This window comes from Sphaeramia orbicularis, chromosome 6, assembly GCF_902148855.1.
Source record: "Sphaeramia orbicularis chromosome 6, fSphaOr1.1, whole genome shotgun sequence".
NCBI lineage: Eukaryota > Metazoa > Chordata > Actinopteri > Kurtiformes > Apogonidae > Sphaeramia > Sphaeramia orbicularis.
In genome coordinates, this window is record NC_043962.1 from 26,640,715 (window position 1) to 26,665,170 (window position 24,456).

Sequence of the window (24,456 nt, forward strand, 5' to 3'; positions counted from 1 at the left end):
ATCTAGTCACCAGGGAGAGATTGAGACACTTTGGCTACAAATCTGAAGTGCTCTCACGGTGTCCATCTTAATGTACAGCCTATGGTTCACACATAAAGTTCAATAGTGATATGCTTTGTAGGTATGCATTAAGTGGAGGTAGAGTAAAGAAACAGAAAAATACAATAAATACAAATGACATCTTTGCCTTTGTATGTGGAGAAGTATGTTAAGACCAGCGTCACTTTTTACTCTCTGCTCTGAGGTGAAATCTGTTGATTAACCTATAAAGACCCAGTGTTACTTTTGTGGCAGTTCCAAAATATTTTTCTCGAAGTTTTGTTAAGTGATTTATCACAATTTATTATGACATAATTCTCTGTAGTTTGTGATTTTTCAGTGAACATCAGGTATTTTGTTATATTTAATTTATTGATCATGTAGATGTTCATAAAAGCTCAGATTAAAGTTGAGGGTTATTATATCAGAAACAGAGAAAAATGAAGATAAAGTGTCTTTTTCTGCAAAATGTCTCATTAACTGAACATAAACCCAGTGTTTCCATCCACTGTCATTGATCCAACTCCATGGGTTTTACTGGTGAATCAATGTTGTAGAAGATGATGGTGTTTCCACATGGAGCCTCTGAATGTCCAAATGGGTCATATCTGATGACCATGAAAAGATGAACTGTATTTTACACCAATTGTTGACATGGATTGGTAGGATTAGTGGATCAAAAAACATTTTAGATCAGTAGATGGTTTTGGTCGTCAGTGGCTGCTTGGGTCTTTATGGGTTAATGTCAGCTTCATCACAACTTCACAGTGGATTTATGAGAAAAATGAAAAATTTGTGAGAGAATTAGTACCAGTTATATTCGCACATGCTATGATGTCATTGTTATCTAAGCTCATGAATGAATAAAAGTCAGAACAAATATCTTTTGCCAAGTCATGCCATTCTCATTTCAGTCACACAAATCTGCAGAAACAAAACTCATTTCACCATGTCAAAAAAACCATCCATTTTCTTCAACACTTTATGTCATTCATGTCAGTCAGTCATTCTATCAGTCAGTCTGGCTGGAGCTTATTGAACTCTTGGTTTGATTCGGACAGTTAATTTCATGAGCATTGTGTTCTACTATGTATGCTGCATATAGATCCCTCCGTTTCTGAATTATAATTGTCTGGCAGGCTCAATAAAATTGCGTTTTGTCAGGTTGGTGAGAACCTTAATAACAGGCATTCTGCAAGTCTGCAAATACATTTTAAGCTGTTGAAAATTCTATATGCATTAGTGAGTCCCCAGAGAAAGTTGCAATTTTATGTTGCCGGTGCTATTGTCAGAGTCTAACAAAGTATTTCCTTTTTGAAATGTATGAGAAAACTGTGCATATCTACTTTCTTTGCTTCGTTAGACTGTTGGCCTTGTAACTGAACAAAGGATGAAAAGTAAGAATCACCTTGATTCTAAATGAAGTGTGAGAGCGGAATTGTATGTGTCGAGTTACAGGATGAAAAACTGATATGGGCAGAGACATTTTAAAAGCTTTATTACTATCCCACACCCACACTCCGTTCTGCCTCAACAGTTGTAATCAGACACCTGAAACTGAAATATGCACACATACATTCTCAAAACATAGTCTCAAAATGAGTCCACTGAGAAGGGGAAAAATAGCTCAAGAGATGTTAAATGACATTACAAAGACCTTATTAGATAATGAAAGATATTCTTGACCAAGTCTGATACTGGATGATCTCTAATGGGAGACCTGTGGCTTATAAAAGCTTTTCCCTGGCATAATCAGTCTCTTCATTTTTCCTACTCCTCTCAACCACTCTCTTCACTTCATTCACTCCCTCACACACTCATTTATCATACACGTACAGGGGGATTGAGAAGTCACCAGAAGCACCTAGATCTGCAGATGCAATCATCAGCCGACTGCGGTGACAAGTCACAGTACCCTGCTGCTGTGTTAGAATTTCAATGGCCAGACAACTAGAGCTTTACTTTGAAATTTATCAGCAAATGTCACATTTATCCAACATCCCAGCGCAGTCTGAATCTGCCCAGTAACAGCAGATATACGACTCACGACTACAAACTGCACTTGTCTGTGTGAACTGCTCAGTAACTCATCTTTCTTTCATTAAGGTTATAACAGTATGTTTAAGGAAATTCTGTCACAGTCTTAATGAGAGGAGAGTTAATTTACATAATTTATTAGTCACATATTGTCCCATTTGTCATTTTAAACAGAGCAAGCTTATTTGTGATCAAAATTGGAATACACATGGAAAAACAGAGCCTTTGGGTTCATGAGTAAAAGTGCATTTCTCAGTCTGTTCTCTGTCTAACACACTTCTTTTCTCTCTCTCTCTCTCACACACACACACACACTCAGACACACACATGCACAAGTGCTTTCAAGCCAGCATAAACAGCCCTGACACAAACCATGTTCTCTGGATCATTAGCCTCATGTATGCTGTAGATCTCTTGGTGCACTGAACCAGGGTCAGCTCAGCCGTTCTGTGTTCGTGTGTGTGTTTGCATGTGTGCTCTTGTCTGTCCATCTGCGTATTTATGCCTACATTTTATGTCCATCCAGCTGACCTGTAGATGAAAGCAAACTTCTTTCACTTCATCTCCCTTTGATGCTTCAACAATATCTGTTATCACAGAGTGCTCTGTTTGTGTGTGTGTGTATTATTGTGTATACGTGCATGTTGTGTCAGCATCAGTGCACAGTGCACACAGTGTGCATAGCAACAGAAAATGTCGATCCTTGTGTATTTTCTGCTTGCTCCATAAGTTCCTTAATACGGCATCAATGGATTCAGCATTTAATCTCCACCTCTCAGCCCCCCCCCCCCCCCCCCCCCCCCCGCCCCCCCTTCACCGTCACCCACCTTACTTCTCAGCGTCTTCACACACACACACACACACACACACACACACACACACACACACACACACACACACTTGTATGCCCCTCATATCTATCTTTCACTTCCTGTCTATTAAACTGTGAATAGAGTGACAGCAAAATATGGCCAGTCTGTCATAGTATTTGATCAAGAACAGCCACTAGGCTTAAATGGTTTGTGTGTGTAGGTTTGTGTGTGTTAGAGAGAGAGAGAGAGAGAGAGAGAGAGAGAGAGAGAGAGAGAGAGAGAGAGAGAGAGAGAGAGAGAGAGAGAGAGAAAGATTAGTTTGATTATCACAACACGTCCATAGTCTCAATGCTACTGTGGTGCCATCTTCTGGTAGGTAACTATAACAACCTTTATCTAATTATGCAGCAAGAAGGAGAAGTGACTGACATGAAAAACATTAGTATTCAGCGCACTCAATCAGAGAATTCAAACAATGAATAAAAACATTTAATATATTGACAGAAAATATTTAACATTTCAGATAATGTCTGAGGGTTTAACATATAGCATATTGGATAAGACATATACTAAACATAAGAACATGATCATCAGACAGTACTGTACATCCTCTCAAATATAGCAGCTTGCAGCATCTTTCAGTGCTCTTTTATCACCCCACACACACACACACATACACAGATACATTTTCTCACTCATACATACGTAATGCAGTTCTAATATAAAGCCATCACAGTCATTAACTCTAGTAGGAACGGTGTGTTAATTTGTTTCAAGGACCATTCAGTCATCCCAATGAAGCATCTCCATTCATGACTAAGTTTGAAGTGACAGTCTTTGTGACTCTAATATACTAGAGGATAGGAACTGGGGGTCTGCCAAGGTCTGAGTGTGGCGAGATGGTAATTCATTCAGCTTCGGCTCAAACATGCACACTCACACACACTCTATCCTTCTGCAGTTTTGTTTTGCATACTGACACTGCTGCAGGAAAATGTATGGAAACAGATGCACCAGCATACAGACACACACACGTACACACACGCACACACACACACACACACACACACACACACACACATGTCCAATGCCTTTAATACTTAATTACCTTTATGAAGTAAGAGAACAGGATGTTAATACACATGAATGGGACATTTACTGCTAATTTCAATTCCTACTTGGCTGCCGTACATTCATTTTATCTACACAATATGCAAACATTTTCATATATACAGTCAATGGCTTAGTGATAATGTTAGAATAAGAGACAAGCACATGACTGAAAGCTGAAATGCAGATAACAAACTGTACATAATTTATTCGCCTACCATAACATTCATTGTTTCTTGTTATAGATCTATAAGACCCAAATCACCTTGAGAGTGTTACAAATACACTCATTAAAATACTATGTACAATAAGGACCACTTTATCTAAGCACCTGGAGTTGCATGGAGCTTGTTAGAGTGCCCTTAAATTCGCCCTACCAGTGGATAGTTTTCTAAGTGGCCCATTGATGTTCTCTACAGATGGAGCTGCTGAACCACTGCACTTTGGTGTTGAAAACATTCAAGTAATGCCAGGAATCAAAATTATTCACATGCACACATATTACTCTGGTGGATTTGCTACTAAATGAAAATCATAAACAACAGATGATAAACACTTTCTTGTTTGCCTGGTCTCATTAGTTCAGCTCCCAAAAATCAAAGAAACATTCTTTGTTTCTGAAACATTCAGCTTGTTTTTAGCTCCATATTTTACAACCAGAGCTCCAGCTCCAGTCCATTTCCCCCCTCTACCATCTGAACATTATCAGTTTTTATTCACCATGATCACCATATGGGATTTTAGTGTCACATCAGTGATGTGTTTCTCATCCCCTCTGTTGATCCATTAAACACTCTTTCCCAGATCAGTTTCTTATTTATATTTGGGGTAGGTGTGAACATAGAAACCAGGTGTCCTGAGAGCACCACAGGAGTTGCAGAAGTAGAAGCTGTGTAGTCCATGTTGTGCTATATTCTCTATTTGGGTCTCTAGATGATTTCAGGGTTAGGATAATATTTGAAGACCTTGTAGATCCATTGTGTGTAAAAGGGTACATTGATGAAGATGCCAGGCTGGTTGGCTCGAGCACAACCTCTGCCATGGACACTCACTCCTACAATTACCCTGATGTCACCGTCCTGACACACAAGGGGGCCACCATAATCCCTCTGTAAAAGAACACATACATATCACATTTTACACGACAGGGGTTGAGAAATGGCCATCATCACTGTTTACATTTTTGAATGAAAGCAAAATGTATTTTTATGCTCCTAGTGACAGGCAGCACCATGAGTGTTTATCAACATGGACAGCTCTCCTCTTAAGCTATAAAGCCACAAAACCAAGGCTTTGATCACTGATGAAATTTGGTGCAGCTGCTCTATTTACAACAGCCTGGATATTAAGCCTATGGATTTACAGAACATTTGTTTGAGATTTAGATCAAACTGAGCTTTGAAAGCGCTGGTTTTGTGCTGAACTAAGGCGCTAATATCCTCGTAAATTCACACTGGGAACAATTACCGTATCCAAAGGTCTAAAGACCTGAGCTTGTTTAACAACAAGCCCTGAACATACCATTTGAGTTGAGTATAATTCATCTGATCACACCTCATGTTTGATTACATCTCATGTTAAAAAGAATGCAAAACACAGTTTACCTCACACACTCCTTCATTCCTGTTTCCTCCTGCACAGATCTTGGTGTTGGTGATGTGGAGGCTCCCTCTGTGCATATCTCTGCACCTTTCATTACTAACAATGGGCAGGTTGACTGCTTTCAGTACATCTTCATGGCCAGTACCTGAAAGAGTTAAAAAGTTCAGCTGTATTGCAGCTATCCTTCTGTAGAAAATACAACACAAATACCACCTCTCTGAGACTTTCTTGTATTGTAAAATAATACAGTACTTTAACATATGCAGCACATTTCTTTTTCTCAAGAGCATGGAGGGAGGTGTAAATGGTTTTATACAACATCTTGACATATTTCTGACTCTCATTTTATTAAAACTATCAATCTTCTTTCATCCCTTCTATATAACTGGCCACCCAACAAGTGGTACTGACCTGAGGCTAAAAAACATATGGCTTGAATTATACAATAGCCAATTATTTAAGAGAAAAATGCGTTATTATATACTAAGGCAACTGCTCTTTCAATCATTTAAAGAATGAATATGGTGAATAATCCAGAGTTATTAAAGATAAATGCAGTACAGTGCAAATGTGGACCTTGACCTGAAGAGTAGATATGAATACAAGAGTGGCAGTGAAGAAAGAATATAGCTCAAGAATATAGATGAACGCCATCATCATTACCTTTGGTTTCACCCCATCCATACATTTTACATATTGTTCCTTCTCGAATGGAGCACCCAGCCACAGGCAGCTGAATTGTGCGCACATTGTCTGCTGGAAGGGCTGGCCTAGATATATTTAACAAACACAGAAAGTGCAAACCATTATCTACCACATATACAGTAGATACATTTAGATTTATTATTCAGATACTTACTTAGAGAGCCTTATGAGGGCTAAACTGGACCCCTCAGGGCCACATATCACATGAGCTATGCTGACTTCCTGCCCCGCAGACCAGTTGACAGTGCCCTCTTGAATATCAGAGACTCCCAGCCACACCTTATATTCACTGAGGTCTGGAACACTGCAGAAGGAAAACATAGAGTTCACACCTGACACTGAAATATTCCACATTTATTACTTTTTACAGAGCATCTGTGTGGTGGGCAGACTAAGCAAAAGGCGACAAACTGTGTTTCATGCACAAGTATTGAAGTTACCATGAGGAGAAGCACTGCCGGTCTGTGAGTACCCACTTCTCTCGTATTAGTGACCCCCCACACCAGTGTACTGATCTGGAAAGAGCATAATAAACAAGTTATACATGGTCAAATGATCTGTGAGTACATAGAATTGTAACTGTGTAAACCCATTTATTTAATATTCCTAAATAGACCCGAGATTTAACAAAGGACAAGAGGGGAACCCATGTCTGAGTTCAGTTAAATTCATATAGTCACGTATAGTTTATTTGGATATAAACCAACTGTAAGTCAAGATCATCAACAAATAATTTATTACAGTTTATTTACCAGAGTGCTTCCAAAACTTCTTTTACTCAAGACCCAAAGGGAAAAGTTGGCATCTCCTCAAGACCTAAATTTATGTAATGAATTCTCAAACATCGTTACTGACTCTTCCATTGTCACAACACTCTCTGAAAGTCTCTTTTTTGTATTGTATTGTGTTGTCATTTTTAAATCCATTTTAAACTTGCGGCATCTTTTTTGTATTTTTTTGTTAATATTTTGTTGTCTTTTACAGTACTTTTGTAGACTCTTTCACATCATGCCCATCATTTTATTACAATTGAGGTCTCTCGTCTGCATTTTGTACAGTTTTGGTGAAGTAACGAATGAACATATCATATTATTGCTCCACATTTAACCCTGATTAGGAACAGCTTTGCCACCAAGTGGGTCCCATAAGTTTAGGAAACACAGGCTTAAGATATTTTTGCAGCCCATACCGTATTGCTGTATTTTATTTACATTTAGACAACCGGTTTAACACCAGATAACTGCAGCTTTGCTTTTCCATATGGCAGAGGAACACTATTGCACTCCGTAAGCTTTAACATGAATTTAGTTTCGGCTTGACTAAATCTATTTGTGTTTGAAAAATACTTACTGGTGATGAATGTACCGCACAGAGGCTGCTGTGTATCTAAAATATGTGCTGAAAAGTCTTTGCATACATGTGGCAGTGTGATTTGTAAGCAGAGTTGAAAGGCCACTAAGAACAAAAATGTCCTAAAATGTCCTACCCTAATGAATTATATATGGATTTGAGGGTTGTCTGGGCAGACAGGCCTGCTGTGGAAGAAAATGTGTGGAATATAAAGCAGAATAGAGATGTCATACCCTTTTTGTATGCTGACCATCCAGCTACCATCCGATATGCTCACTGGACCTCCTCCCACAATTCTAGTTCTTTTATGGACAAAACATACCACAGAGGACAGCTCACCTGGAAACACACACACACACAGGGACACACATCAATTCAGAAATACAACTTCCTTAATGCAATTTAATTCACAGATGTATATACAGTGTCTGTGGTATTGTAATAAAGGGGTGGAATTTAATAAGTGTTTCCTTCTTCCCACTCCTTTTTAAATGTCTAAATATCAGTAAAATTATAGTAAGTATTTCTTTTATATAACACTATAAATTTCTATTTTGGCTGTTTTATGTTGTTAATTTGCATCAGGCATTTGCTTTTGTTGGTGGCGTCCTGCTTTTTTCCTAAATAAAACATCCATTCATTCATAATTAAATGCGTACATACATGACATTTGAGCTTTAACTGGACTTGCAGATGGACAGACAGGCAGTGGTGTAGTTCATGATGACATATTGTTTGGGTGACCTGGTTCTCAGTGGAGCTGCTAAAGCCCCTGAGCAGCAAATGCCCGGTTCAATTCCCAGCTGGCCAGACTATTTCTTTCTACTCTCTTCTCCCCTCATTTCCTGTCTCTCTCTACTATCTCTACCAAATAAAGGCATGAACTGCATTTTTTTTTTTTTTTTTGTAAAGATAATATATACTCAGACGTGACACATGAGGCATTTGTGCTGCTTAATGATTTACCATAATCATTAGTACGCTGTATATAAAATATAACAAGTTATGATGAGACCATAAATTACGGTAATCATTGAATGTGTTCTCGTAACACATGGGACCAATTTAAACTGTTTAGAGTTCGCGTCCCTGTTGTTGAATTATTATGTACAGAAATTAAATCACAGACAAAGATAAATTAACACAATGCAGTATAAACGTCCACCCCCGTACATGCATCGATGCACAGAAAGAGACGCTGCCATGAAAATATAATATCCCGCCTCATGTCCCATAACAGCTGAACATAAAAAAGGACTCCTTTAGGTTCTGAAAACACCAATTCTTGCCTCAGAGGCTATCAAATACAGATCAGCAGCTAAACCACCTGCAAACACAGCCAGACGAGCTGACAGAGACACTCACCCAGTGGAATAGTGTTCTGCGAAGCATCACCTGTACAGAGCAGACGAGACAAACAAGGGGTTCAGAAAGTATTAACTGGTACAAGATAAGAGAAGGCCTCACACACAGGTGTAAATTTCACAGTGGCCACACAGAAAAGACCACGGGGGCCGCTCTATTTGTCTTTTTTGTTGTTGTTTTTTTTGCTGTAATCCGTAGGTGTTTGAAAATGAAGCCCTGTAGGAATAAATGTGTGTTTTCCTGGTTGATCTCCAAACTGCAAATCACATAAAGTCACCGTTTTAGCTGGCAGTATTCAGCTTTAGGCTTTTTTAATGTATTTTTCTGAAAGTAATTTCTGTCGTGTATAAAAACTAATGCAATTTACTTTTGTTTTGTAAATTCTGTGAAAATTCTGTCTGTGTTTTATTTTCTTTTAAAAGGACAATAAAACTATAATAAATTGGATGTAAAGTATGATTACCACTGGCATAGTTTTGGAACAACCAACTTAATCTTATAAAATAGCTACTTGTGATGAAAAAGCAGCACTGTGAATACCTTTCTAAAGTTACAGGTAAAAAGATTCACATTTACAGACATGATGCCTCTGGCTCTTGTTCCATGTGGGAATAGTTAATAGTAACCCTCCCCTGTCTTCCTGATGGGTTGTTAATCTTCTCTGACATGCACTGACCTGAAAGTGTAGACAGATCTACATGCTGCCAGCTGTGTGTGTGTGAAAAGAGAGTTTTGATAAATAGAACATCTATACAACACTCACATGGTTTTACATTGCAGTAGTCCCAAGGAATAGCCGAGTTGTTTGTGTAACACCAGGGACCGTGTTTGTCTTTATCAGGGTTTCTGCAGTAGTTTCCCTCCAGTCCTCCCATCAGTAAGACCCTCTCACCGCTAAAAACACACAAATAAACAAACAAATATCTCTTAAATTATCTTTTATCTCTGTTAAGTGTGGCCTGAAGGATATTTTCAAAATAAAGGGATTTTTTTTTTCATTTAAGCAGATAATTCTTCTGTTGATGAAAGTAAAAAGGATTTCCCGGTGATTTATAACTATTAGTAAAAGCTGAACGAATCTAGCCAGATATGATCTGGACAGACCAACTACACAGCTGTGTAGGCTCTCTCCCTCAAGACAGGATAAGGAGGTGATCTGCAGAGGAATTACTCACTGAGACAGTATGCACCCACCTACACTCACAAATCTATGTAATACATGCTCATGCAGACATATCCCACACATGAGGGTATTCTCGTAAGGATTTAAAAACCACAAACAGAATTCTTTCCCACACTGAATTCCTTAACAAATAACACATAGAAATGTAAAGGAAAAGGGAGGGAATTCTGGATTCCAAGTTGTAACAATCCAGCTTTTCCATTGTGTGTTTGCGTGTGTTATATTTCTAACAGCCAGGTCTCGCTGTGCCTCCCTAACCCTGACTTGTGACCCCTTGGCGGGAGCCAAGCAGCGCGGTTGATTGGCTTTGAAGTGTTCCAGCAAAAGGGGGTTCAGGGTCAAAGGTGGGAAGTGAAGTGTATGTCCCCCAGCCAAGTTAGCGCTGAGAATCATTCCTGCTGAGTTAGGTCATCTTCAGGGAAACACTTCTCTAGCCATTACGAGATTCAGGAGAGGCTAGTCAGTGCACCCGCAGGAGCACTTTCCCCTCTGAGAAACACAAGGCCGACTTGATCCGTTAACAACAATAGGGCTTAACTAGAGGTCAATAATAGGGCAAGTTCCACACTAACCACTATGTCTCAGGTTTACACACATGGTTTAATAAAAACACAGACACACTCCCTTCCTCACTGATGCTGTCATGCTGAAAATTATGTGTAAGAACAGATTTCTCAAACATTCTTTTCCCCCATTGATAGAAATGTATATGTCCTCAGCCAATTTTCAGTGGCTTGCTTTGATCTCGCTGACCTCTTAGAATTCAACACTTTGAGTTACTGTTCGACTCCTAAGGATTTCATGTCAGGGAGCCGTGTGACATCTTGATCTTTATTTCAGACAGCGGTGCTTGTCTGTGCTTTATTGATGGTGCAGTTGTGTTTTGTGCATCACAGCGGAGTTTGGGAAAGTTATTAGGTTAAAGAAGTAGCAGGGATCAAATAGACTGACCTGTTGCTGTGGTCCTGCCAGGGAGCACAGGGAAGGTTCGATCTAGTCTTTGACTGCTCTCCTTGGTAATTTTCTCCAAAGCCTTCATAACAGTCTGGATTGAAGAAAAAAAGAAGATAATAAAATTAAACAAGTATTATGTCTTTCAGGATTTAAACAGCAAAATTGCACCACAAGAACTTCTAGATAACTACCCTTGCTTAAACCAACATCACCACAACAAATGCCTTTGTCTGCCACACACCACATATGTGGCACGCACCACTACAGTAGGTTATTGTACTGCAAATTATAAAAAGAGCTGATTCAGTTACAATATAAAAATGAAACTGTAGTTTCTGTTCTATCATGGTTGTTACTAGATATGCATAAGTGAGAGCAGAAAGATGACATCTACAATAATGCCTTAGAAAACATGAGTTCTAAATAAGGTTTGGTAGCTGCCTGTCACCCTGAATCTCATTTTTGTATGGGAACATATTCAGCCCTCATGGGTAGACCACAACTCAAACTCCGACAGTTTATAATCCCAACGCAAGGCCACATCTCTAAGAAATACCCCTAAGATCCCCTGGGAAATCTGAATTTGTGTACTCAGCCATAGATCTACATCTTTTACTTCCAAATCTCTTGCTATCCCAGAAAGAATCCCATCCAGCACTAATCCTTTCACTCCATCTTTTACTGTCCAGTGAGACCTGACGATCCTGAGCCGCTGTCAGAGTCCATTTATGTGAAGCCTGTTGGTCAGTCCTTCCCACAGTCCTATAGGGCTACAGTCCTCCACAGGGACATCCAAAATGTTGTTACAAACCAAGATGTGTAGTTACTGCATCTTATGTTCACACTATGGGCCACAGAATATGAAAATCCTGAATATTTACTGGTTCAGATGTAACAAAATCAGCTCTTATTGTGCTGTTTTAAGTGTCAAATAAGACTATTATACTATTATTAGTATAGAGTACTATTGGGCAGCCATGGCTCAAGAGGTGGAACGGGTCGTCCAATAACCGAAGGGTTGGCGGTTGGAATCCCACTCTGTCCGTTGTGTCCTTGGGCAAGACACTTCACCCACCTTGCCTCCAGTGCTACTCACACTGGTGTATGAATACGTATGAATGTTTGGTGGTGGTTGGAGGGGCCGTAGGTGTGAATTGGCAGCCACACTTCCATCAGTCTGCCTCAGGGCAGCTGTGGCTACAGGTGTAGTTTACCACCACCAGAGGGGGAATGGGAGAGCGAATGAATAATGGGTCAATAATGTAAAGCGCTTTGATTGCCCAAAAAAAAAAGCGCTATAGAAATCTAATCCATTATTATTATTATTATCATTATTATTATTTCATCTCTCACCATTGACAGGCTTGTTGGGAGTGCCACACTGAGGGATGTTGGTGCAGAACATTTTGGGGACTCTTGGATCTGTGGTGAAGCACCACGGGGAATCCTGACCATCTGGATTCCGACAGTAGTTCTCTCTCAGGTCCCTGGAAAACACAGAGAAAGCCATCCAATAGTATGTTGAGATATGAGCATATGCGGGTGGGTGAATGAGTGGATGGATGTGCATTCTGAGCATCTGACTCACTTGCAGGGGTAGGCTTGAGGTATGAATGTGTGGTTGTGAGGAAACTGAGAGTCCCAGCGTTGGCAGGTGAGTCCGGTGGGCGTCACATCCACCGTCCCCCTGTAGCCCTCTCCTCTGCCCTGGTAACACTCGGTTGTTTCCTCCACATGTCTTTTAGGAGGTGTTTCTGAGAAATAACAAACATATCATGGGGTGAGGACAAGAATCTAACACTTCATTTGTTTACAGCCTGTTCACTTGTGAATCACTTGTTTAGTGTAAACACCAAGACAAAAAGCAGCTTGGATTTTGAAGTGCTAACATTTTGTGCAGATTAGCGACTCAAATTATGTCGAGTTTCACAAAGTAACTGAAAAAAAAAAAAAAAAAACACAAGCAAAACACTGTTTCACAACAGATTTAAAGACTGATTCAGGCATAATGTTCTTGTAAAGTTAAAACACTACAAATAAATAACGTATGGCATTTTTGCAAAGTTAAAAAACCTACAAATACCAAACTGCCTGTGGATATTGCTTTGTTTCCAAAAATATTTTCTGATGTGTGCTAATACCCCTTAATTTTAAGTATTACTGAAAGTTGTCCAAAAAATAAATACAAATAAAAATAAAATAAACAATATTTATATATGGGTAAATAATTAAGTTATGTATGTAGAAATGGAAAAACATGCAAATAGCTAAAACAAACAGCAGATAACTTGAAACAGATTAATATTAGGTTCTACAGACTGTGACTAAACAGCCTCATCTTGCTGCCACCTGCTTTTAACCTGTTTATGATGCACAAGTTTGGTAAAAATCTGGTGTTTTTCTCATTACAGAAAAGTTGTGTATCTTCATTAGCCTCAACAATGGAATGTATAAAGGTACTGATTTGCAGGTCATTTTTCTGTCTATACTGTACGTCTAAAAATAGATACATGCTGGATGCGACGGTAAACAAAAGAGCAGCCCTTGACAAAAGAACACTTTGTCTCGCACTCTCTTTCTCTCCTCTCTGCCTTGTTTTGATTAAGACTAACTGGGTCGTAAACTTGGTCTGGTCCCAACAAACTCCCATATCAGACTGAGAGAGAGGGGGAGAGAGAGAGAGAGAGAGTGCAGGAGATGGGGGAAAAACAGGGGGAACAGTGAATCACTGAGTCCACATGGAGGAGTGCCATCTAGTAAACATGGTGCCAGGACTGCTGATGAATCTAGCAGACAAACAGGCCGGTCACATACTGAGCCCAACAATAACACCAGCGCTCTCTCTGTTTTATGTTTTGAAGGACCACAGTGTCTGACCCATTACCCGTTATTGTGTAACATAAGCATATACAGTAGAAAATGTGAAGGTATTCTTAATTAGGATGGATGCAGCTAATAATACCACATTTGTAAGGTGTAATAAAAATCTCCCTGTAGTGTGTATGACCATCGTGTTGTGCTTGTATGTGTTACAGGAGGTTAATGCAGAGCAGTAACCGAGCCCTTTGTGGTTTAAGCGCCGCACGTAGTCACTGGCATAGAACAATAAACAGCAGGCCAGTGGCACAGGGGGAAAAATAAACATTCCGGCTATTAGAGAAGACATAACAGAGAGTCTAAGAGTAGTCTGCATGCCTGTGTTTGTGAGTATTGACAGTGTGAGCCAATGAGAGGGAGAGGAGTGGTGAAATGAAAGGTACCGGAAGAGGTATGTAAATGTTGGTGCAGTCAGTCACACTTCACGGGCCTGTACAGAAACACACCCTTATGAAAATATGTGTAGATTTCAACTTCACATGCCTGAGAAATGGTAATACATTTAACCACACACAAACAAACATGCATGCATGCTTACCACAAGCTTTGATGTTGCAGTATTCCCAGGGTGTGTTTGGGTCTGTCGTAAAGCACCAGGGTCTGTGGCGTCCATCTGGGTTCCTACAGTAGTTATCATCCAGGCCTTTGTCAGGATATCTAACGCAATCAATCAAGAAAAAAGGCTTCATAAGAGTTAAAACCTTTACACAAACATTACTTTGACCTAAAATTCAGCAAAACTCTAAGTGTAACATCATCATTCTTAGCCTAAAGAACATTTTTTCCACTTCCATACTGAATCCTTATGAGAACAGCAGAAGAGTGAAAGACAATTCACCATTGCATGCAACTGAAGCATTAATAACTGGAATGGTGCAAGCTCTCCATCTGTGAATCTGTTCAGAACTCAAGGGAGTGAGGAAGATAATAGGCTGCACCACTACAGGTGTTCTGCAGTAAGTCATCCTAAAGCCCTCCATCCCTTCAGGCCTGCAGCCTCCAGGCATGTAGTATCAGGCTCTGGGACCCTCTCATTACATTAGTGCTATGAGCAATCTGGGACCCCATTTACACAAACACTGGGATGATTAAGGATGTGTTAACGAGTCCCCACTAATCCAGACCACCTGCCATTTGAGTAGCTGGAGCAGACGTAGCCAGCATGAACACTCATGGATATACAAATAAAGATCAAGTAGGAATACTAATGCAGACTAAAATGTATGACCTTTCTCAAAAGAAAAAAGTAAGTGTGGCCCCATTTTAGTGCAGGACACAAGTCTGCTACATTATCTTCGAAAAGCTAAAGGAATTTGAAACAATTAAGTCAGAATGAAGAGTTTTCCCAGCATAGTTCAGCTGAAAACACCCAATTACACACTGTAATACAATGCTGATAGTATTCCTTCAGGGAAAGGCAAAGTGGCTAGCTCCAAATCATTTCATCTCCAGACTAAGCGCACCACAATCACATACAATTACTGCATTTACAGATTATTACTGAACATATTATTGTGTATTTCACATTTTGTACTCACAATATTTTTATCCATAATTTATAAATTGTTCGTTTAAGTATATGCATGTATAATTCAGTGCCCTGCGGTTGGATGCACATGTGCACATTTATGTGTATTACCTTTTGGGGTGGTACAGGTGCTTGTGTGGCTCCTCCAGGTCCCACCGCTGGCATTCCTTTCCACTTTCTGTGTGGTCCATAGGACCTCTGTAATCTTCCCCATTACATATGATACACTCAACTACACAGAAATAGCACACGCATACATGTACACACACAAACACACACAAACACAGAGCAAACAGCTTAGATAAACACATTAAACAAATAGTTTGGTAACATTTTGCAATAAAACTGCTCATAAATACTCAATACATCTCCATGAGGTTAAGAGATTGTGTACACAAACACTTAATGTATGGAGTCGCATATTATGTGTCACACTAATGAAGGTAAAATCTCTTTGATCCATTACTTTCATGGTGGGTAGTACACAGTGTCTAGTGTAAACAACAGAGAGAACCAGATTAGAAACAGATGTGTAAGAGTCCACTGCTGTCATGACAGAGCACATTTTATACCACTGGCTACATGTGCAAGTGTGTCTGTGCCTTGTTTGTGTGTATGGTTCCAACTAATTTCTTAAGAAACCTTTCCAGTATTTTTTTCAGAATGAGTGCTGGCATTTCATCAAAACAAAAAGTCATTATCTCTGTTGTACAACTTGTGATAACCCAGTGGGACACAATATGTGAGCTGCAGAGTAAAAGGGATTCCCATCTTGTCTTATCGACCCACAGCCTGGTTCCTCATTAACATGATCCAGTGTCATACATGCAGAGGGAACAACCCCTCTGACAGCATGAATCCTCAGGGATTAGATAACAGAGGTCATTATCATTTCTTTCTTCAGGGAAACATCAGTAACTGACATTTATAATGTGTCATGTAACACAATGGCCTAAAAAACTGATGGGAAAGTGCTTCTTTTCTCATAAATTAAGTTTGTTTGTTTTTTAAATAAAAACCTATACCTGAAATTTTGCTATTTCCTTCTTTGCTCATGATAGGCACAGCAAATATCCTACAATTTATCTACAGACCAAAGAGGTACTAATCTCACCCAGCATTCCAACATGATCCTCTTAAGGTTCTTTTTTTTTTTTTTTTTTTATATAAAACTTGATGAAATGAGACAAGACAGCATAAACTGAACCACACACCTGGAAATGTCTGCAGCTGGTCTCAGCAAATAAAGAAAACCTGGGCACCCACACATATACAGACAGCGATGTAGAAGGGCGCACATTTAGAGCCAGCATTGCTTAGTCCACAGCAGTATGTGATTGCCTAATTTGCTGCACCTCATTTCAGACTATCAGGCCTCAATTGGTGAGGCAATTTGCAGTGTGGAATGGGCATTATTTTAAGATAAATGCCTGCTTAGATATAAAGAGACATATTTTGTGTGTGTGTGTCTTTGTGTGTAGCTTACCCTGTGAACACTGCGGTATGCCACACTCCTGGTGTCGGAGGTGTGGCTGTGGGTCAGTGGTAAAGCACCATGGTCCAACAGTGGAGTTGTCAGGGTTGCGACAGTAGTTTTCTCGGAGGTCTTTCTTCTTGAACCTCTTAGACATGAATCTGTCAACAGGAGCAGAAGCACAGACACAATTACATGTACAAGGCCAGTTGCAAAACAGTGTAGCTAGCATGCAGCGCAAACTCTTTTTGAAAAACAGCCAAGGCCACAGTTTCTGATGCCTCTTTATCACTACCAGAAGGACTTTTTTTCACTGCTGAATGAAATGCTGCTTAAGTCTGAATAAATCCTGCTTTTGGGCTTTGAATGCAAAAATTAATTGACATTGACAACATATGTAAAGGATCAAACTGTTTATGACATATTGTTTGAATATGAGAGAAAAATGTTTCTCTTATAGTCAATCAATTATAGTAATATGCAAAAACAGTGGTAGTTTTCCATGAACCTGGTACTAAGTCTAATATAAACACACTGACATATGACTCATTTCTTCTACATCAGGAAAACACATGGCCGTGGTCACCAGTTGTGGTGATGGACATAGTGAAGTCTTTGAGTCAAACAGTGCTTTCCCAAATGATGATGAAAAGATAAAGTTCTGAAGTAGCCTTTCAGTGGAGTGGATAATGACAGATACAGAAAGGAGAATGTCTTTGCTGGGTATTCAAACAAAGAGAAGTCTTTCACTGATAAAAATGCAATTTATGTCGTGTGTGTGTGTGTGTTTGTGTGTTTATGAGTGTGTCGTGTGCGTTTGTGTGTGCCAAGTTTCCCGTGGCTGTACGCTGATTGATAAAACATACAAAGCGTATGATACACATGGGTTTAATTACCTGATCTACAAAGGCATTAATAGCAGCCTGATAAAGCAGGTTCACTGGAGGTACAAATGTGCACTGCCCTCATTGATTCCCTCTGCTGTAGCGACAACTCACTACAAAGCCTTTTAACATCATTTAATGGAGGAGAGTGAACAAGTAATAAGGTACCCAGAGGAAGATAAAAAAAAGATCTAAGGTGTAGTATAAAAGGCTCTTTAATGGTTATGAATATCTGTCTCACAATAACATTTTCTCTATTCCGCTTCTATTTTGTATTATTTCTACCACCATCACTCCTTGAACTGGAAAAAGAACCTATATGTATCCATAAACACTGTGTGTTTAAACAGACATGTTTAGCTGTGAAGCGATAACTACCCACCAGATAATTACTAAAGATCAACACTTATGTTGCTATAATCCTACAGATTGCTTGATTTTTAAATCCCTTTCATTTGCTATTTGTCTTTGAAGAGTTAGTCTATTAGAAAGCATGTTTGAAAAACTAAACAGCTTGTGAGGGTATATATCTTAGGCTTAACCTTGGGTGCATATTAGATTTGATCCTAATTCTGCTGAAGTGCACACACACATATGTGCACACACACCTAGATAAACAGTAGGGCAACAGCAGGAAATGATCTGTGACTCCGTAAAGCGTTACAATGAGGTCAGTTCTGATGAATGACTGCTCACAGGAGCCTAATCAACCCCTAATATATCATACTCATACACACATACAGAGTAGCCTTAAGCTACTAGCTAATTGCATCACTAACAGGCCAAAAGTAACAGTTAGAAGCAGCGTTAACACTACTTTGTTTAACATAGTGGTGAAAATAAACTCTTACTTGTGTTCGTGGGGAATAGGAGAAGCCCAGGCCTGGCAGAGGATTCCACTCACTGTCACCGACCTCCGTCCCCTGTAGTTCTGCCCTGTACCTACAATGCACTCTCTGACATAGTCTGAAGGAAAGACAGAAAAGAAGAGACAAGATGAGGAGAGACAGAAATTGAAACCAGTGACAGTGAAGGAGTGTGAGTAAGTGTGATGAGCCAACAACCGGAGCAGTGTTGTGTTTACAGCCCCAGTATGGTTGATGCAGAAAGCAGACAGAAGGGGATGTTCACTTATAATGCCGAGCTTAACAAAGACAGGACAATGCCAAAAGTGAAATCTGTTTTCCTAATCTTGTGCAAAACATTTGGATCTAGTAAAATACGCTATGCAGCTAACATGTTCACTGCTGTGTGCAGCCAGCCAGTGAAGTGAGTTTAAGTAGGGGCTTTCCATAGTTTATACAAACCGCTTAATGACAGAAAATGAACCATAATGTGCTGAGACACAATAAACACGACACTGGTCCTTGCCCTTCCTCGTCTCCCTCTTGAGGATGGTGTCCATCTAAAAATCAATGTAAGATCTTTGCAGTTCTAACCATACATTTTCTAAATTAAGTGCTGCTGAAACAATGTTGCTGATCTAAAGTGAGATAATACAGAAACATTTTGTTTGGGGTGAGAGATAGTATAAAGGAAGACACCACTTTAGTTGAGCAGGAAGAAAAGATACCTTTCTTCTGATAGAGTTGATAGTTGAAGTCCTGATGGGTCTGGGCTCCTGGTGAGTTCCTGTCGAATGACAGCCACTGGCATTTCCTGTTTTTATGATCATAGAGGAAGGCTCTGGAGAGAAGGACAGGAGGCAGAGGGAAGACAGAAAGTGTGAAGAACATAATGGCCAGTTAACACAGGTGTTACATAAGTATGCAGAGCAGGAAAACTGCCAAATGAGAAGAACGAACGTTCAAAGCATGGACTGAAGCAGCTAGTTGACAGTTATCTATACTGGAGAATAATATACATTGTGCAAAAAATGTCATAAAAGACATACCTGCAGGTGAATGGGAGTCTTTTATTGCGGCTGCATGCTCTGGCACACTTGGCCATACTCAGCTTCCTACTTTTGGTGAAGTGGGAAGAATCAGGAGACACAACCACCAGTCTGACACCATCTGTCCTCTGGTAGTCCTGGAGCGCATTTCTTCTGCCCTCTGAAATAAAATCAATTAAACAAGCATTCAACCCACTTACCCCTCTTTTAACAGTTGTTATTTGAGGCCCCACAGCTATTATAACAGTAAAAGACATAGTTGAAATTGGAAAGATTAATGCAGTATTACTCCTATATTTGTCTGGCCACGACATATCAACATTTTCAGTCTCTCAGACACGACCCAGGCAACCATTACTTAAAGTATGACACTAATGAATAATAATGAAGGGATAATAGCGTCTTCATTACATTATATTTGTTTCATTGTATTCCTTTGTGGTGAACACACACTTAAGTCCATCAACACTCTTTCCCTGGTGTGGGAGTCTGTGTGTAAGGAGTCCAGTTAGGTGGAGAAGCCTGAGTAACAGTAAATGTGTGAATTACTCTGTTTTAACAGTTCAACAGGAGCTAATGGGACACACACTTTCCCCAGAGCTACACAAGCAACACACACATTGTGTTGGGATTATATTATTGCAAATAGGTTTTCTGCATCTCTGCAGAATCAAAGGTTGACATTTACATTTAGAGAGAAAACCAATGCCTCCTCCTGCTGTTTCCTCCACCTACCTATTTTATCTGCCTATATGCATTCAGGTCAAGAGCTATTACCAACACAGAAAAAACTAACTATCTATAAGTGGAGTGTTTTTTTCTGGCTGGGTAAAACTACAGAATGAAAATAGCTCTTATCATATAAACAGTAAAAAAGAAAATAAGAGTGGGTCCTTCTCTTGCAGGATATTTAAATATATTAGGATGCTGGGTGCAACCTGTTCGATCCTCAACTTGTGTTCACACACTCGACAGTTGTGTTTGCCTGAGTGCCCAGGAGCAATGAGCCGCGAAATCGCACTCTGTTGGGGTTATGGGATGACTGATTCACTCATTTAGTTTTTTAAATGGGTCATCCCTATGGGACAGGGGGTTAAATCCCCTTGTCTTATCAAATCCCTTCTTTATAGGCTAATATGACTCACAGGCCTGAGTCTGAGTGCGTCCCTTTGCGGTTGGGACGCGTTCTTGCAGGAAGATGTTGCAACGATACTACAGAAGGAGTTGACATGAATAAACCCCACGCTGGATCGTGCGTAATGACTCTTAACCGAACGCGTCGCTGTCCTTTTTACGCATGGGATTTCTCCACACAGCTTCCCTATGGCCACACACTGTGTCACTAAGACGCACTCCAACTACTGCGAGGATGCAAATATCACAAGTAAACACATGCCCGTAAAAGACCAAGAGTACGCAGAGGTGTTGTTTAGATATTAACAAAAGCAAATCATAAAGTTCCACAATGACAGATCTGGTTCCACCAATGCGCTGTAGTTCCAGACACCAGCTCCAGCCCCTTAGTAGATGATACAGAACCATCCGCGGCACTTAGAAACACTTTTCGACAAACTTACCAGAGCAGGATATGATGAACAATCCTAAAATGAGTTTGTAAATCCACATCGTCGCGTCACAGGACAATAGTTTGAGACCCAAACTGGAGCTGCAGCTTACTGTGCTGTCGGACTGCGATCAGAAGATGTTGCTTCCACCACTGCAAAGAGGATGCGTCTCCTCTCTAAGTACTTCCTCGCCTCCCTCCCTCTCTCCCTCCCTCTCTGTACGTGTATGACTTTATCACTCTCCCCTCCTCTCTCACCATCTCTCTCTCTCTCTCTCTCTCTCTCTCTCTGTCTGTCTCCTCTCCTTTTTGACTTTATCTGGCTGTGTCTCATTTCTTCACACACACACACACACACACACACACACACTCATTCTCCATTCAGTGTTACTAATTGGCCTTAATGTCACTAAAGCCAAAGCTTCAGTGATAAGGTTGATTATGGCAGAACAGGTCATTTTCATACCCTTATCAGTATGATCCTTGCGTTTCCAAGTGCCTGTTAAAACTAAAATACATTTACATTTAGTAACCTGTGGTTCTTTATTTCTATTATTTCTTTGTGATCCTTAGTTCTTCCCATGTCCCTGATCTCACCCTTTATCCCATTTATGCCCCTTACACCTACAGGGCCTTAAAGTCTTATAATGCTATCACTCGAATGCTGAGAATCAGGGTATTTAGATTTTTAAAACTGTGCATTAACCCATAAAGACCCAAATACCCACCAGTGACCAAAATCATTTACTGATATAAAAAGCTAAATCACTGTTGATCCACTTATTCTATCAATCCATGTAAATAATTGGTGTAAAATACAGTTTGTCATCTTTTCATGGTCTCTTTAATAGAAGATTAGTTTATTGATTTATTATCCAATGATACTTTACAGACCTGGCCATTTTATTTTCTAAAAAGGTCTGCAACAAACTCACATTAACCCATAAAGACCCAAACATCCACCGGAGACCAAATCATCTACTGATCTAAACTGTTTAATAACTGTTAATCCACTAATCCTATCAATCCATGTAAATAATTGGTGTAAAATACAGTTTGTCATCTTTTCATGGTCATCAGATATGACCCATTTGAATGTTCAGAGGCTCCGTAGTGAACGTGGAAACACCATCATCTTCTACAACATTGATTCACCAGTAAAACCCATGGAGTTGGATCAATGACAGTGGATGGACACACTTGGTATTATGTTCAGTTAATGATTGATTTGCCTGAAAAAGTCACTTTTTCATAAGTTTTCTGTGTTTTTTATGTAACCTTCAAATGTAATGTCAGCATGATGAATAAAATACATGTTCAGTGAATTAAATATCAGAAAATAATTGATTTTCATTGAGAAAATGCAAAATGGAGAGGATAATATTATGATAAATGGAGATAAATCACTTAAGAAAGGTTAAATGGAGAGAAAAATCACTAAGGCACAGGGTGTTTATGAGTTAAGGTTCTCGTTTTGGATCTTTCAACCAAAAAGAAAAAAAAATTGCATCACTGAAGAAGAAGAAGTGAAATCTTAATAAGGTTCAGTAATGCTACCACATGTACTCTTACCCACTTCTGATAAAAGCACCACATCCCAGTGGAATATTACAATACTTTAATGTATTCAGTAGAGTCAGTGTCCATCCTTCTCTGTCACACAGCAGCATCCCAATTAATCATTCATTTGCACTTTTTTTCCAAGATCACTGAGCAGCACAGTGTGTTAAAAGAAACAAATATTGGCAGGCAGTTGTCAACGCAGGAAAACTCATTGGGGATGTAAAACTGGGGTGGGGGAGAGCGTGGGTTTGTTTATGTTATTTTCCTGCTCCCCCTGTGCCAGATAAGAGGTGATGTTACTAGTGGGGGTGGGTGGTGGATGGGGACAAGATAACCCAATCCATCACTTGAGTGCCATTTTTATTCCCAGTGTCCATGGTGTGCTGTAGGAAACGTTGCATTTAAGTGCATTTCTGTAAATGTCAATGGTATTGCAGCCACGGCATCGTTCCAGTAATGATGACAATTTATTAGCAGTCCAGTTAATTGAAATCACATTTAGCTATTATGGACCCGATGGAGAGCTAATGTATGATGGGGATTCCCACTATTTTCCCAAACTTACAACATGTGCGCAAAACAAAACAGTGGAATAGATAGATAAATATGTAGGAGGAGACCAAGTTCATTGCTATCTACTCTATGGTTCAATGAGTAATCCTCCTGCGGCTTTCTGTGCGGACCACAGAGTCATTCGCAATAAAAAAAATACCGGCATGAGTCAGATGCTTTCACTGGAGCAGCACATCAGTCTCAGATACCTTTTTTACATTTACATACACACACACATGCAACATGACCACGTACACTTTCATATTAACCATCATGTATTCAAGCTCCTTTTCATGTCTTTTCCTCACATGCACTTAGCGACAAACACGCATGCTCGTACATAATGAGCAGCAGATGACTGAATAACCTTCACCAGTTTGAGCTCTCAACAAAAAGCCCTCATCACCACAATCTCATTACTGAGTCTCCTAGCAAGAATCCAGTGGGTGTTTTCACTGCGTCTGAGAGACACAGCTTCTGCTAGTGGATGGAAATGAGAGAGAGAGAGCCAGTAGCCTACTGTTCACTCAGATGAGCGCCGTCACCATTTGAGACTCCTCACATCTGTGGCTGGTTATTGCCAGAAATGTATATCTTCAGTAACTGGTAATGAAGGGAGGAAGTTCAGTGGGAGATGGAGATGATACGGTGAATGGAAACGCTGATACTAAGTCAAGAAGAAGAATGTGAGAAAAACTGATTTACTGTAGTAAGAAGGTACAAAGCAGACCAGCAGAGTGAAGAGTGGTCTGTTTGAGTGCATATTTGTGTGTGGTGTATTAATAGACTTCCTGCACATGTTTGGAGGTTTTGTGTGCATTGTGTTGCTAAACTTTCTCTAGCTATGTGTTTGTTGATATGCATGAAAAAAAATATTAGACCACTCCTTGTTTTCTTCAATTTCTTGTTCATTTTAATGCCTGGTACAACTAAAGGTACATTTGTTTGGACAAATGTAATGAT

General features: G+C 39.8%; 1 protein-coding gene across 1 annotated transcript; it reads right to left on the reverse strand.

Annotated features, from left to right (window-relative positions):
* Positions 1–3,339: 3,339 nt before the first annotated feature.
* On the reverse strand, positions 3,340–21,530 carry hgfb (hepatocyte growth factor b). The gene is made up of 18 exons (XM_030137560.1): positions 21,392–21,530; positions 19,815–19,974; positions 19,494–19,606; positions 18,772–18,886; positions 17,049–17,197; positions 15,674–15,794; positions 14,573–14,691; positions 12,746–12,911; positions 12,511–12,644; positions 11,155–11,248; positions 9,784–9,914; positions 9,021–9,050; positions 7,889–7,994; positions 6,746–6,820; positions 6,460–6,609; positions 6,264–6,370; positions 5,603–5,745; positions 3,340–5,107 (listed from the first exon to the last, which is right to left on the reverse strand). The coding sequence occupies exons 1-18, from the start codon at positions 21,438–21,440 to the stop codon at positions 4,928–4,930; spliced, it is 2,142 nt and encodes a 713-aa protein (XP_029993420.1). The 5' UTR covers positions 21,441–21,530; the 3' UTR covers positions 3,340–4,927.
* Positions 21,531–24,456: the final 2,926 nt, after the last annotated feature.